Consider the following 15,904-nt stretch of genomic DNA (forward strand, 5'->3'; position numbering starts at 1 on the left):
CGAGTTTTCTTGATCTCTTAACTAGGAGTGTTTCCTCTACTTCTCCATTTTACTTACATTTCTCTCACTCCGTAAGCTTAGGAGAAGCAGTTACCCACCATGGTCTTAGAAGGGTATTTATATGCAGGAGAGCGCCTGTGTAGCGTGTGTGGGTTTAGTATTTTTGGCACCAGGACTGGTTTTAGTGCGAATGCCTGCCTGCCGCCTCTGGTTAGTAGGGCCTTCTCTTTGCTCTGTGGTTGTCATAGCTCTGTCAGTGGCAGGATCTGCTTATACCCTCCAGTTGTTGGAACAGAAGCCCCCAGACTGGCATCTGAGCTGCACTGGGAGGCAGGTGGGGCTGGAGGACCCCCCGGGGGAGGAGCCACCGAATATTCCCCCGCTGGAGCCTCTCACCTGCGCGTGCGCTGTGAGTGTCGCCTGTCACATGCCATGCGGGCTCGCAAGGTACCCTGTGGCTGGTGCTGTTCTGGGTACCACCTCAGCTCTGGGTACATTCCCTCTGTTAATGCTTATCCGTGGTTAAGCTTCAATAGTATTATAATACCGCGTTTAGACCAATAGAGGTGAATTTTATATCTCAATGTAAATTTACATATCCTTTTCACTTAATCTAAAGCATCCTTTCCCCGCCATGTATTCATGTCATTGAAATCAGGATGGATTCACACAATTGGCAGGCTTTTTCTTAGTGGTACATAGATTATGGTGATGTCTTAAAATCAGTGGTGTATGATATCTGATGAACTAGGGTACTTGTGGGAAATTGATATGTGTGGGTATTTTTCCTCTATGTCACTTTATGGAACTATAGCCTGTTACACCTTTTTCTGCTATTCTGCCACTCACCCCACTGTGGCCATCTGCTGGTCTTTGGGGCCTTTTCCTGGGTACCTTATGACCTCTGGACCAGCTGCACCCGAGCCTCAGAGCTTAAGTGGCTCACTTGGGTCTCTTAATGGATGTAGCGACATTGCACAAACTTGTTGACCATCCCACCTGAAATCAGCTCTATGGCCCAGAAACATTTCCTTTTACCCAGTTTTATGATCATCAGAGCTATGATAACACTTATTTGTCTCTTTCCTCACTAAAGCATAAGCTCCAGGAGAATCAGGCTCTGGCCTATCTCGTTCAACACAGTATCTCAGCACCTGGGACAGAGCCTGACGCCAAGGAGGTGCTCAGATATGTCTAGAAGGAAGATTTCAGAAAAATGACGTTAGGCTATATACAGTATCTAGTGATTTCGCAAGGTACTATGTTTCAAATTTATAAATAACATTATTTTTCTATGAGAATCTCATCTATATAAATTATTGTGTTGGGAAGATCCATTTCTGATTGCTGTTCCATTAAACATAATTTCAGAAATGTACTATTGGCATACACCTAGAATAATTTCCATAGGATGCAACAGTTCATACCACACTTAATTAATTTGCACATGTTCCAAATCTTCCTACTCTTGACTGGGACTGATGTCAAAAGGTGAGAAACTATGACAAAAAGAAAAAAACAATTTCAGAAAAATTCAACAATGTGATTACCTTCAACTTTTTTAAATTTTAGGAAGAATCTTCTCTCCCAAAGGAAAGATTTAGTTAAAATTACTGTTTATATCAAAAAACTTATTTCCCATAGCACAATTCAAAAAAATAATTGAAATAAAGTTTGTAGAACATCTAATAAGAACAATATGAATAATTTATGGTCAATTTCTTTAATTCTTATATATCACATGTATGACAAAAGGATAAACTAAAAAGACTGCAGTTCTGAAAAACTCTGAATTTCTGCTTTTATTGAAAAAAGCCCATGATTCTTTGGGAGGTCATAACAAGGTTGTTTTCCAGTCAGATCATAATTTCTACAATTTCTGTAATAACCATAAATTCCAAAGGTTCCCATTCTCCCCACCCCAATTCACTTTTGGCACCTATGTGAAATGTCACTTCTGAAAAATGGGGAAAAATATGCTGAGTACTAGGTTTTTATCATAGTCATCTTTTCTTGATGAAAAACTCTCTGCTGAATTTAGAATATTGACACAAAAAAAACGAATGCTATGTCATCCATAAAAATCTTTTTTTTTTAACTAGATGGTTGTCTCAGAAACAAATTTATATGAATACAGCAACCAGCTCTCAGATGTGAAGGGGCGCTGGCTTTTCTTATCCTGCTCCACTTCTTCTGATTTTAAATTCAGCATTTACTGAGCAATTGTACGAGGTAGCCAGGTGTGTGGCACAGCTCTGGCTTCAGGAGTTCAGAACACAGTTTGAACTCATCATGTACTTCAGAAGAACTGAGGATACACTGAAAGAAAACAAGAGAAAAGGTCCTCTCAGCCCCTGCATCCAGGAGACAGTCAGGATGGAGTGTGCTGGTTACAGGTAGAGGAGCAGGGGCAGGCCCTCATGACTGGCAACGAGGAGAGGGTTTGGCCAAGGGATTTTAAAAAAATTCTTATTAGAAAAGTGTCATTTATAAAGTATACTGATCTTGTATCTTCATTTATTATAAAGTACACTGATCTTGAATCTTCCTTTGTTAAAAAGAAGCTCCTTCACAAAAATCAGGACGCCGCAGAAGAGGAACCAGCACAGACTGTGACTGGCTGATGCTTAACTGTGAAGAATGCGACTTTCATATTGAGAAGGATTTCTGAGCTTGGTATTGACCTGCTGGGCCCAACTCAAAAAAATTGTTTTTTTTAGCTCTGCTTCCAGTTCACAGGGTATGGCCAAAAGGCTTCTCCAAAAAGTCTGAATTTTCCAGCATCATTAGAACCTAACGGGTGTTTCTGAGAGCTGCTGTGGAGCTGACAAGAGTAGGGGGAGTCTCACCCCACTCCTTGCCTCTCAAGAGCTAGTAAGACATTTTTATTTCAAAGAGATACTAATGTTATCAAACTGGGGGAAAAAAGAAGAAACAAGGGCAGTCTTTTTAACTACACTTGGCTAACCCCTGCACTACATTCATGGTTAACTTTAGGGAGGAAAAGCTCAATCTCTGCAACCTCCTGACAAAGGAGCCGTCCCACGGCAGGGTCAAGGGCTTATTTCTTCTGCCAGCCAGTGATTCACAGATATTTTTCCCCATTTACAGAAGTGTGTGTGAAGAGGTTGGGGAGCGCAGGAACAGGCTGAGAGGTCAACGGAAGTCTTGTCTCAAGGAACCTGCCCTCGGTCCTTAGTGGCGACCCACTTGGTCGTCCAGCACCTGGGCCTTCACAGTAAGCAACATCTTTCTTTAAAACTTTTCTTGTTCTTGCTGCTTTTCTTGCCATTCTTATCTTTGTTTTCTGACATCTTCTTTGTCCTGATCTCTCTCATGAGGTCAAAGAACACCTGGGGTGGGGAGGAAAAAGCCATTTCATGATGTAATGAGGCAGTATGACCAAGCAGGATATGTGGTTACATTTTAAAGCATCAAGCCAAATGTATTCTTAGAAACCACGCGGCATCAAAAACAAAAGGTTTAAAGCAAAGGAGAACAATTAACATTAAAAGCATTTTCTGGTTCTACAAAGGAGATATCTCTGCCCACATCACACGACGGGTCAAGCTAAGGACAGAAGCATCACGCTGTTCTTGCCTCCAGTGGCTTACTGCAGAATGATGAAAGCTGCTCTCGGGATAAGTAAGATGAGGGACAAAACATCACCGGACAGAGCCACAGCAGTTTGTGAGACTTACAGACACTGGGAGTGACAACAGTCATCAAACTTCCCGGCACCTCCCAAGCACCAGGAGACGGAAGGAAGGTGCGAGTACCCACTCCTGAAACAATGAACCCTAAAGGCAGGAACCTCATCACGAGCCCCGAGCAGCAGACCTGCACTCGCAGGGGTCGGGGAGAAACAGAAAGAGCAGCCTGTCTCCCCCTCCTCACCCCTGCGCCCCCAGTCCCCGATGTCAGCTGAAGGGGCTTCATCAGGAGCTGATGAGACTGTTGAATGCTAGTGTGCTACTTAGACACGGACTGTCACTCATCACAAGGTTTTTGCCCTCTGCTCCCAGCAGCCACGCCCAGGTACTGACTATACACCTCCTACAAAGAATGGTTCATGATTTCTCATGGAGAAGATGGCAAGTGTGAGACTGAGCGTAGGCATTCATTCACCTTTGGACACTTGCACAGAACAGGCTCCTGTTACTTTCCTAGGGAAAGTGAGATCAAGCTTTCTGAGGGCGGGCTCCACAAGCACTCACCACCAGCTCGGGGTGCAGTGAAGGATCCCCCAAACTGGATCAGGCTAACCTAAGTATCCCTTCCTTCCCTTCAGTCTTTCAGGAAAGCCCACCCCCTGGCTCCGCCCAATTGTGGCTGAAGTGTCAGTTGCTCAGTCTTGTCTGACTCTGTAACCCCATGGACTGCAGCCTGCCAGGCTCCTCTGTCCATGGGAATCTTCCCAACTCAGAGATCAAACCCAGGTCTCCTGCACTGCAGGTGGATTCTTTACCAGGGAAGCCCAACAGTGACTGAGAACAGCTTCAAATATCACTGGCTTTCCTAACAGCAAAAGGCAGAAGGGGGAAGGTGCATGTCCAACATCCAATGGTGACCAAGCTGTTCAGTGGCCAGTCTAGGCAACAATCCCCTTTCCTGTGAACTGCTGACAAGTGCGTACAATGCTGCCTGTCAGTCATCAGTTTCTGCCGGTTCCTGTTTGGCAGGTCCAGCAGGTCGGGGCAGGAAGGGGAGATGACAAGCCGCTCTGTGACAGCCCCTGCTCCCCACGTCCACAGTTCCATGCCCGGCAAGTCATCCTGATATTTTAAAAATGAAGTATGTGACCGGATTTCCTGTGTGTGATAATTCTATGGCTAGAAAACTATTTGATAAAAATGGAAAGATTTGGAAACACACAAGAAGCAACCTAAGAGCTAACAGAGAAAAAGGAGCTGCCGAAGGAACCTGCTTCACACTCCAGACACAACGAAACAGATTTATGTTGTTGGAGAGGCTTCTGGAGTGAACCCCTCCTGACACCAACATCCTAAGCCTTCCGGCATCACTGGCTACAGCAGCACTTGGTATCAGATTTCTTGCTCTTCGGGAGCAAGTGAGAAGTGAGAAAGGAGTCGGGGGATTCATGCCGTGCAGATGGAGCGGACGTGTCCACCACTTGGCTGCAGAGTCCTATGTGTGGGTTTGACGGGAGCCAGGTCATGACATCAGAGCTAAGGAACACGGTGACGGCAGAAAGAGAGTTTCAGCTTTAGAAGCTCTGGGGTAACCACTGTGAACTTTTTTAAAAAAAAAAAAGAACACATTATTGACAAACAGATCTTTGTAGACACTAACGCCTGTTGCTGTAATATGTCTGTAGTCAATAATGTGTTAAAGGGCTTCCCCTGTGGCTCAGTGGTAAAGAATCTACCCCCCAGTGCAGGAGACATGGCTTCGATCCCTGACCAGGGAAGATCCCATATGCCAAAGAGCAACTGAGCCTGTGCCCTATAGCCTGGGAACCCCAACTGTCGAGCCCACACGCCCTAGAGCCCATGCACTGCAATGAAGAGTAGCCCCCACTCCTCGCATCTAGAGAAAAGCCCACTCAGCACTGAAGACCCAGCATGGCCAAAAAAAGTACAATTAATATATTTAAAAGGGCTTGCATCGCTGGAAGGTGGGTTTTCAACTGTTGGTATTTATCACTGTCAAAGTCATCCTTTCCTTAGATACAGGCATTTGAATGAGAAAGTACTCTGGGGCTGAGGAAGAGAGAAGAGCTCCCTAGAGAGCCAATTCCTGGGAGAAACTACGATGTAGGGACTAAGTTATAAAGACAGGACTCCTGGGCTCTGCAGGGGGACAGGAAGGTGAAAAGAATAAATCTGCCCAATTCATGAAAGTGAAAAGTGAAAGTCACTCAGTCACGTCCGACTCTTTGCAACCCCATGGACTATACAGTCCATGGGATTCTCCAGGCCAGAATCCTGGAGTGGGTAGCCTTTCCCTCCTCCAAGGGATCTTCCCAACCCAGGGATCGAACCCAGGGATCCTGCATTGCAGGCAGATTCTTTATCTATCAGCTGAGCCACAAGGAAGCCCAAGAATACTGGAGTGGGTAGCCTATCCCTTCTCCAGCAGATCTTCCCGGCCCAGGAATTGAACTGGGTCTCCTGTATTGCAGGTGGATTCTTTACCAACTGAGCTCTCAGGGAAGCCCACCCTATCCAGCAATGAGAGCAAAACCAGCTGACACAGCCGGCCCTGCCCCAGAGGACACAGGCCACAGAGTCTGCAAGGACAAGGCTGCCACAGTCACGGCCTCGCCCACTGGGCTTCCATCTGGCCACAGGCACGCACCTGAAAAAGGCTCGGGGTGTGGAGTCTGGGGTCGGAACATCCCTGTGCTTCTTGTCGTGATGCGAGGATCCGTTCCCACCCTGTCACCCCGGCCTCCCCGGAACACCTCCCCCAGGAGCAGCAGGCGGAGGCCGACCCACCTTGTCCACGTTGGCCCGTGTCTTGGCTGAGGTCTCCACGTACTGCACACCCCACTCCTCGGCCTTGGCCCTGGCCTCCTCCACTAGCACCTGCCTCCGCTCCTCCAGGTCAGACTTGTTCCCCACGACGAGCAGTGGGATTTTATCTTCTTCAGCTTTAACGCGGAGGATCTGTTCCCTGTGGTGGTGGATCAAGAAGAAAGCAGCTAAGAAGACTGGATTAGGAGCCCAGTTCTGCCAGCCCGTGCGAGACAGCGGGCATGGCTGAGGGAGCTGCCACTTATAGCCCATCCTGAGGAAGCACCCCTCCACCCTGCGGTTAACCGGAGTTCCTCAAGTCTGGTTTCAGTTCGCTGCACTAGTTACTCGGGGTGCTCATGACAAATGCAGTTTCCTGGGCCCGTAAGTACATGCCTGGGTAGGAGCCCAGGATTTTGCATTTCAACAGCATCCCAAATTTATGCTTCTGCAAAAATGAAACAAAAAAAGGGAAAACTTGGGACCCTCTGGGATAGAAATCAGATAAAAGAAATAACTTCATATACAAAATGCTTAATAATCACTTTGGGAGAAAAAAAGTAAGTTCTTTGTAAGAATACAGAAAGTTCAAGTGGTAAGCTGTAAAGAGTCATGTCTGACTCTCTCTGATCCCATGGACTGTTGCTCTCCAGGCTCCTCTGTCCATGGGATTCTCCATGCAAGAACACTGCAGTAGGTAGCCATTTCCTTCTCCAGGGGATCTTCCCAACCCAGGGATCGAACCTGGGTCTCCTGCATTGCAGGCAGATTCTTTACTGTCTGAGCCACAGGAATATAGAAGGGAACAATCTATTAGCAGACCATGAAATCAGTGTAGCAAGTTACAACTGGTCATTCTTTTTACCTCAGTGAAATAGAATATTACAGAAAAGCAAAGAAACAGCAGAGAGATGCTCGAGTAGTAACAGTAAGCACGGATGTGAAACTCTTGCTTCAGCTCGAATCTGCATGTGGGGCCCCTGCCCTTCCCCCTAGTTCTGTGAGGCAGGAACCCCACTTCAATGTGCGTAATTTTTCTACTTACAAAGTGGTGGGAGAAAATGAAATACTCCAAGGCCTATGGAAAAGTACTTCAAAAACAAGTACTTCAAAAACATCTTCTCTAAAGTAACTGTTACCTGTAGCACATCACACTTGACTTCTACTAAAAATAATCAGCTTTCTAAAATTATTTTTTGAAAAACCACATATTTAAAAAAAGTAAATATTCTACTTCCATTATTTTGATTCAGGGGGAACATGTCTACTTCTATAAGAGACCCCTTCAAAAACATTTTGTGGAGATCTGTATTGATTTTTATATAATATAGGGTAACATTTCACAATAATAAAAATACTTAAAATTTTTTTCATACTGTCACTTTAAGTACCAGATATCAAATTATTTTACTGAAGCACAGTTGATTTACAATGTTGTCTTACTTTTAGTTGTATGACCAAGTGATTCAGCTGGATACATAATTCCTTTTCGTATTCTTTTCCCTTACAGGTTATTACAAAATGTTAAATATAGTTCCCTGTGCTATGCAGTAGGTCCTTGTTGTTTAATTTATATACAGTAGTGTGGATTCCAAACTCCTAATATATATATCCTTCCCTTTAAGAAAAATGAAAACAAAAAAAAAACCAAGTAGATGCTTGAAAGTTGCCTCTAAGTAGTTTTGCCACATCCTGCATTTCACAGGCGTCAAAGTGCATGCTGTGTTTAGAAGTTATGTGGTCAGTATACGTGATGAACAATAAAACTGCCTGCTTTCTGGCTTATTAGGGTTACAGAGGCGTAACTAATTACCTCATTGATAAACATATGGATCGAAAAACAGGAGCACCGAGTTCTGATGTAACAAAACGACTTCTCTAGTTTATGGATTATGTCCAGGCAAAGTTTCAAGGAAAAGATGGTATATTAATGTTTTATTTATGTTGGGGCCTTTCCATTTGGAAGAGAAATGCAGAAGTGCTGTTTTTAAACTGCTCACAGACGTGAAGCGCCTGAGTTTAACCATAAGGGCTCAGATAGCCCACATGCGTCCTGTGCACCGTGGGAACCTGGGCGGCTCTAGGGCTTTTCTTTAACTGCCCAGAGTTCAAGCCGCAAGCACTAACTTCCCCTTCCTTTTCTTTAAGGTTAGGACTTCTCCTTTCCCTTCTTTCCAAACAAAGCCTCTCTCCCAGGAGGAGGCGCCCATGGTGGCCGAGGGACAGACATGGAGGCCCCGTTACTCTCAGAGGTGACGTCCACCGTCAGCACATCCTCTCTCGGGGAGTCTCAGGGCCGACGGGACAGCAAAGACTCAAGATGGGACAAGAGACAAGGTGGCGTGTGCGCTGCCCCATTCTGCCTCAGAATACATCTCAACAGGACTGTGCGGATGCAGGCCTAGTTGTGAACATGGGTGCTATTGACGGAAACCTCTGGCTATGTCAGAAAGAGCTCCAAATTAACAGGATTTCTCCCAGGGAATCCTAGCCATTTAACTGCTCATAACACACACACCCTCATTGCCGAGAACTGTTGATATTCACCCTCGGGAGACTTGAGACCATGAAGATGACAAGTGAGGCACTGCCTGCCTCCATTCCCCTTGCTCCGCCAGGGTCCCCAAGGCCTCCCTCCCAGCTCACTGATGCTCCTTCCACACCTTGAGGGGGATTTTTAGCTTCCTCAGTTTCATCTTTGGCTGATGGCCTTCATTTCTGACCAGAACTTGCTAAAGAGTGGGGAAAAAGAAAAAAGAATCACTATTTTCTTTTTCCCCTCTAGATTTGGTTCTTAGAATAAAGTCACCTGAGAAGCCCCTGTCCATCCAGTGGTTAGGCCTTGGCACTCTCATTGTTCAGTCCCTGGCCAGGGAACTCAGATATCCTGCAAGCCACGCCTGGCAACCAAAACAATGAAAAGTCACCTGGATAGGTTTGCTTCCAAGGAGGGGGATGAAGAACCACAGGTGTGTAAAAGATGGCAAGGGGATGAGGCAGAGAGAGATCTTCCCTGCTAGAATCCCCGGAGCACTGAGCCCGCACACTCACTATTTCTTTATAACAATGAATTTCATGATTTCAAATAAGTGATGGCAGTGAACACTCACCACGTGCCACCACAAAATGACGGTTCTACTTGGGAAATTTAGCCTAACACAGCATTTCATTTCATCAGTGAGAGATTTTCAGGACAAGAAACAGAATGCCAAGTACACTGGCCCTGGGTCACAAGGCTGACAGGGCAGGGACCCAGACCTGGCTCTGTGTGACCTAAAGCCGGTGCTTCCCAACCCCATGGGTCCCGTGTCCCCAGGGGAGCGGCACACAGTCACTCCGACCCTGGCGTCCATCTCCTGACACCGGAGGTCTCAGAAACCCAGAGCAGAACTGTTCACTTTCTAGCAAAATTATGAAAAGAGGTAAAGATCGTTAACTCTTACCAACCCCTGCCTCTCAGGATTTACATGAAAACAAAATAACAGGTTCCTGACTGTATGGAATGGCTTTGATCTCTTTAGGGACAAATGATCTTCAAAAAGATCATTTATATTTGGAACTTATAAACCAAGGAAGCCCAAAGAGAGTATAACAAACGATGAGCTATAATGTGCCAAGATCCATAAAGCCCCAGCAAGCTCTTTAGACAGATTTCCTCCTGATGAGAAGGCTCAACTCTGAAGGTGGATGCTTAACCCCAAACTCCTTCCAAGGCTGAGACTCGATGGAAGACACAGGGCCTGCTGGAGGCTATTTCCTCAAACGCACCTGAATTCGGCAGTTGCTGTGAACGACTCATGCTCGGTGATGGAGAACACGAGCAGGAAGCCCTCCCCACTCCGGAAGTAGTTGTCACGGATGGCTGCGTAGTCCTCCTGTCCTGCCGTGTCCAGGATGTCTATCTGCACTTCTTCCCCATCGAGGACCACTTTCTTCCTGTAACTGTCAGCCTTGGTAGGTTCATAGTCCTCCACGAACTGAGCAAACAGACAACATGATCAGTAATTAACAAAATTGTAAGAGAGAAGAAAAGCTGCCAAAAAAAATAAATTTCAATATATGGCCACTTTGCTTATTATCAACTTAGCACTGAGTGTGGGTAATTATCACACCATGTGTAAGGCACTATAAAGTAAAGATAATCCCTTACGTAGTATTTCTGTTCTTTGCTCCTTTCAATTCATTTTAAAATTTTGCTTAAAAACAGTAAGAGCAGATATTCCCATTTTACAAATGAGGACACCAAGCAGAGAGCAGAATGCTTGGCAATATTCTTGTCAGTATACAATTATAATTAAACACTGGTGAGGGTAAGAAATGGGAGCTCTTATTCATAATCAACAGAATTGTAAAACTCATCTGAAAAGTAATTGGTTAAGAGGCACCAAGAGGCTTAAATAACTTACAACAAGATAAACTCCAAATGGGTCAAGATTATGTTAACAACAAAACACTCAAGAGCTAGAAAACATGGGTGAAATCCCTTTATTACCTTGAAGTGGGGAAGCCTTTTTAACTATGACTCAACATCCAGAAGCCATGTAAGAAAAAATTGATAAATTAGACTACATAAAACTGGAAAACTTCTGTATGGCACAACACAGTGTAAACAAAGACAAATGACAAACAGGGGGAAGTGCTTAAAGCCACGTCACAAAGAGCTACGATTAGTTAGGGAGACAGAAGACCGAGCTGATGGGGAAAGTGGCGACAGACAGATACACAGAGATAAATATATGCGATGCTAAACACAGGAAAAGATGTTCATACCCGCTAATAAAATAAAAATGGTAACTACAGGGAGATACCATTCTTCACCTACCAGACTGGCAAAAAATCCCCAAGTCTGACAACGTACTCTGGGGAAAAGGCCTTCTTGCACACTGCTAGTGGGAGGAGACAACATGGTCTGTATGGAGACAAATACGGCAACACCCAATCAAGCTAGAGAAGGTGCGTCCTCCTTCTAGAAATCTAATTTACAGACACACCTGCACAGGAACACGCAAGGTTATTCACCGTGGTACCATACGTAACAACAAAAGGTTAAGAACCACCCCACTGCCCAGGCCAGGGGTCTACATAATGGAATACTATGCGGCTATCTAAAAAAAGAGAGAGAACCCTGGGAGGGCAAAGCAAATAAAAGCTGTTAAACAGGAAAACTGAAACAAAGGATGTAAATGAATGTTAAATTGGCAATGCAGCCCGGCAGAGAAAGAAATTAATTCAAGAGACTTTCAAACAGAGTATCTGGATAGAATACATCCCGCTCAAAGACACTAAAAACAAAAAATTTCAAAGAAATGTTAAACTTCCCTCAGTGGTTATATTATTTAGTAATAATGATACAGAGTTATTTTCTTTATACTGCATCATTCATGAAATAAGTATTTTAATGTTATAAGTCTGGCTATTCAGGTGATAATTTTAATGACAGCAATGCACTATTAAAACTGACTTCATGCTGGCATAACTGGATATCCACATGTGAAAAAATGAACTTGGACCCTTACTTCATGTCACATACAAAAATTAACTAAAAATGGAGCAGAGACTTAAATGCAAGAACTGAAACTATAAACTCTCAGAAGAAAACATAAGGTGAAAATCTTCATAACCTTGAATTTAGCAATGCCTTCTTAGATAGGACACCAAAAGCACAAGCAACAAAAGGGAAAATAAACTGGACTTTATCAAAATTTTTAAATTTTGTGCTTTGAAAGACACCAACAAAGTCAAAATACAACCCATAGAATGGCAGAAAATATCTGTAAGACTGTATCTAATAAGGAACTAGTATCCAGAATAATATAAATAACTCTTAAAACTCAGTAAGAAAACAATTTTGAAGTTAAATACCAATTTTAAAATGGGCAAAGGAAGAAAAAAACCAAGTGAAATGAAAAAAAAAAGAAAAAGACAAAGGACCTGAACAGACATTATCCAAAGAAGATATACGGATGGCCAAAAAGCACATGAGAAGATGCTCAACCTGACTAGTCATTAGGAAAATGCAAATTAAAACCATGAGCTACTACTTCATACCCACTAAGACACTATAAATAAAAGATGGACAATAACAAGCACTGGTGAGAACATGGAGAAATTATAGCCCTCATAAATTGTAAAATGGTGTGGCTGCTGTAGAGAACAGTTTTGCAGTTCCCAAAAAGTTAAACAGCGTTACCATATAATCCAGCAAATTTCACACCAAGGAACACACCCAAGAGAAGTGAGGTGTCTACACAAAAACCTGTAGGTTAATATCCAGAGCAGCATTATGCGTAACAGCCAAAGGCAGAAATAACCAAATATCAACTGACAAATGAATATACAAAATATGGCATATCCAGACAATGGAATATTATTCAGTCCTAAAAAGTAAGGAAATGCTGATTCATGCTGCAACCTGGATGAACCCTGACAAATTTTGGTAGGTTAAAGAAGTCAGACACAAAAGATCATATATGAATCGATTTACACGAAACGTGTAGAACAGACAAGTCTGTGGAGACAGAAAGCAGATTCCTGGTGGCCGTGGCTGGGGGAGGGGGTGGAGAGTGACTGACACTCGGTGTGACGTTTCCTTTGGGGGAATGGGAACTTTCTAGAATTACACAAGTGGTGATGGGTGCACAGTTTTGTAAATATATTAAAAAAAAAACCACTGAACTATACACATAAAAGGGTCAGTTTTATGGTATGTGAATTATACTGCAATTTTTTTTAAAAGAAATGAAGCACTGATACAGCTGTAACACCGGATGAACTTTGGAAACATGACGCTCAGTCACATACTAATTCCATGTACATAGAAGGTCCTCAACAGCACAGCCATAGAAACAGAAAGCAGCCGCCAGGCTCGGGGTGGGGGGCGATGATGAGGAATGGCTGCTGTGCGGGGGGGCGCTTTTCGAGGTGGAAACTATGTTCCACAATGACATCACGGTGATGGCTGCACACCCGTGTGAGTACCCGAGAAATCACTCAGTGGTCCAGTTTAAAGGGTGAGTTTCATGGTACATGAATTCTTCATAGAGCTGTAAATTTTAAAAAATTTAAAAGTCAAATTGAGGGACTTCCCTGGTGGTCCAGCAGTTAAGAACCCTCCTGCCAAAGCAGAGGACACGGGTTCGATCCCCGGTCCAGGAAGAGCCTACATGCCGCAGAGCAGCTAGGCTTCTGTGCCACAACTACTGAGCCCCAGCTCTAGAGCCCACATGCCACAGCTTAGGCCTGAAGCAGCTGAATTAATTAAAAGATGAAACTGAAAATATCAACATGAACTTATGGACCCCTTTGCAGAACACTGAAAAACAGCCTTGTGTTATCAGTCAACAGCTATTAATTCAAATGATTTTCATTCTAAAAGTAAGATACTAAAAGTTTCAGTATTAATTTCTCTTACACTCATATAACAATCTAACAGTCTTAGAGAAAATATGAAAATTTGCCCATGCTTGATAGCAGTATCCTCCTGTTAACGTCTTTCCAAAGAGACAAACACATGACTCCCCCCCAAAACCACCCCAACACCCGGCGTGAACTCAGCACCACCGTAAAGCCCCTCAGCCGCTTATTTCTGAACTCCCACGGGTAAAGGCAGCAGCAGCCCCACTGGGTCCCCTGCCGCTGGAGCCCAAATGTCCCCACGTGGCTGCGCGGAGGCGCCTCGGAGCCAGGGGACAGCGCGCACGATGAGGACGCGAGCGCAGAGCCTTGACGTGGACACTCCCGTTAGCAGGAGCCACGCAGCTGGTTTCGCCGGGCTGCTGGGGTTCTGTCTCAGGTGCCGAGACTCCGAGCCACGGCCAGCCTCACAGACCCTTCGTCCTGAGCCGCCGCTCAGCCGACTGCCAGCCACTGCCGAAGTCTCAAAGCAGCTGCCACTGAAACCGCCCCACTGCCAACCTCACTTTATCAGCCAAGCAGGTAGCTAAAACTTTCACGCACATTAGGCCGAGGGTTAAGAAGGTGGCTCAGTCGTAAGGAACCCGCGTCCAGGGCCCTCAGTCCCCCAAGTGGTAAAGGAGCCTCCCCGCTCTGAGCTGTCTCTGGCCAGGCCTCCTGACAGCAGCGTGACTGACCCTTCAGGCTGGATGATTCCCCGGCTGGGGTCTCCCGTGCACGTTTGGTAGCGGCTCGCCCTCTACCCAGTGCATGCAAACAGCTCCAGACACCGTCCATTATTCGGGGTGGGAGTGGGCACAGAATCCCCTCCTTCATCTCCATTAATAGCTGCTCCTCTAACCCCTTCTCCTTAAGGAATCTTAATTCCTCTCCTCACCATCTCTTCTTCCCTAGCCTCTGTTACACGAGAAAAATAAGGAGTCTTTAGGAAGCAAATTACATTTTTTGGGAAAAAAAACAAAGACTTCCATAGCAGATCCTGAGATTTGCCTCTCTCACGCAAAAATGTTGTGGGTAAATAAAGAGATTCTGCTAGATTTCCCCACTTTGGCCTCTAGTATATAATAAAAGCAAGTGTCAGAAACAAAAGTATACAAATGCTGGAGAGGGTGTGGAGAAAAGAGAACCCTCCTACACTGTTGGGGGGGGAATGTAAACTGGTGCAACCACTATAGGGAACACTACGGAGGTTTTTCTGGAAACTAAAAATAGAACTACCATATGATCAGGCAGCCCCACTCCTGGGCATGTATCCAGACACGATGATGCTTCAAAACGATATATGCACCTCTCTGTTCACAGCAGCAGTATTTACAATAGCCAAAACATGGACGCAACCTCAATGTGCATCAACGGGTGAACGGGTAAAGAAGATGCGCTACACATACAGAGTGGGTTATTACTCAGCCACAGAAAAGGATGGAATCACGCCATTTGCAGCAACATGGACGGACTTAGAAAGTATCACACTAAGTGAAGTCAGAAAGAGAAAGATGGAGACCATATGATGTCGCTCTCACATGGAAGCTAAAATGTGACACAAATGAACTCATCTATGAGACAGAAACAGACTCACAGACACAGAACAGACCTGTGCTTTTCATGGGGGAGGCGGGCTCGGGGAGGGACAGACTGGGAGTTGGGGATTAGCTGATGCAAACTATTATATACAGGATGGATAAAAACAAGGCCCTACTGTATAGCAGCACAGGGAACTATATTCAATATCCTGTGATAAACCATAATGGAAAATAATATGAAAAAGAATATGTGTATAACTGAATCACTCAGATGTACAGCAGAAATCAACACAACATTATAAATCAACTATACTCCAATTAAAAAAAGAAATTGGTCATGCAGAAACATACAAACAAAAAGTTTCTCATGATAAGTTACAGGGGAGTATGACTCAGGAGGTGATGGAGGTTTTGGTCTGAAGCTTATTCACTGAAGGGTACTCTTTAAAGAAACAAATACAAAATCACACATAATATTAAATACAAAAATGA

At 44.5% G+C, this 15,904-nt stretch overlaps 1 protein-coding gene across 7 annotated transcripts in view; it reads right to left on the bottom strand.

Moving 5' to 3' along the window:
* Positions 1–1,776: 1,776 nt before the first annotated feature.
* Positions 1,777–15,904, bottom strand: part of RALB (RAS like proto-oncogene B) — a 68,933-nt gene continuing 54,805 nt past the window's right edge. For all 7 annotated transcript variants that reach the window (XM_065931377.1, XM_065931375.1, XM_065931376.1 and 4 more), the window contains 3 exons: positions 10,248–10,456; positions 6,462–6,639; positions 1,777–3,353 (listed from right to left, as the gene is read on the bottom strand). In XM_065931377.1, coding sequence (XP_065787449.1) covers positions 3,234–3,353; positions 6,462–6,639; positions 10,248–10,456 — 507 coding nt within the window. In that variant the 3' untranslated portion in view covers positions 1,777–3,233. The remainder of the gene's footprint in view (positions 3,354–6,461; positions 6,640–10,247; positions 10,457–15,904) is intronic.

The sequence above is a fragment of the Muntiacus reevesi genome, chromosome 3 (genome assembly GCF_963930625.1).
Source record: "Muntiacus reevesi chromosome 3, mMunRee1.1, whole genome shotgun sequence".
Lineage (NCBI taxonomy): Eukaryota > Metazoa > Chordata > Mammalia > Artiodactyla > Cervidae > Muntiacus > Muntiacus reevesi.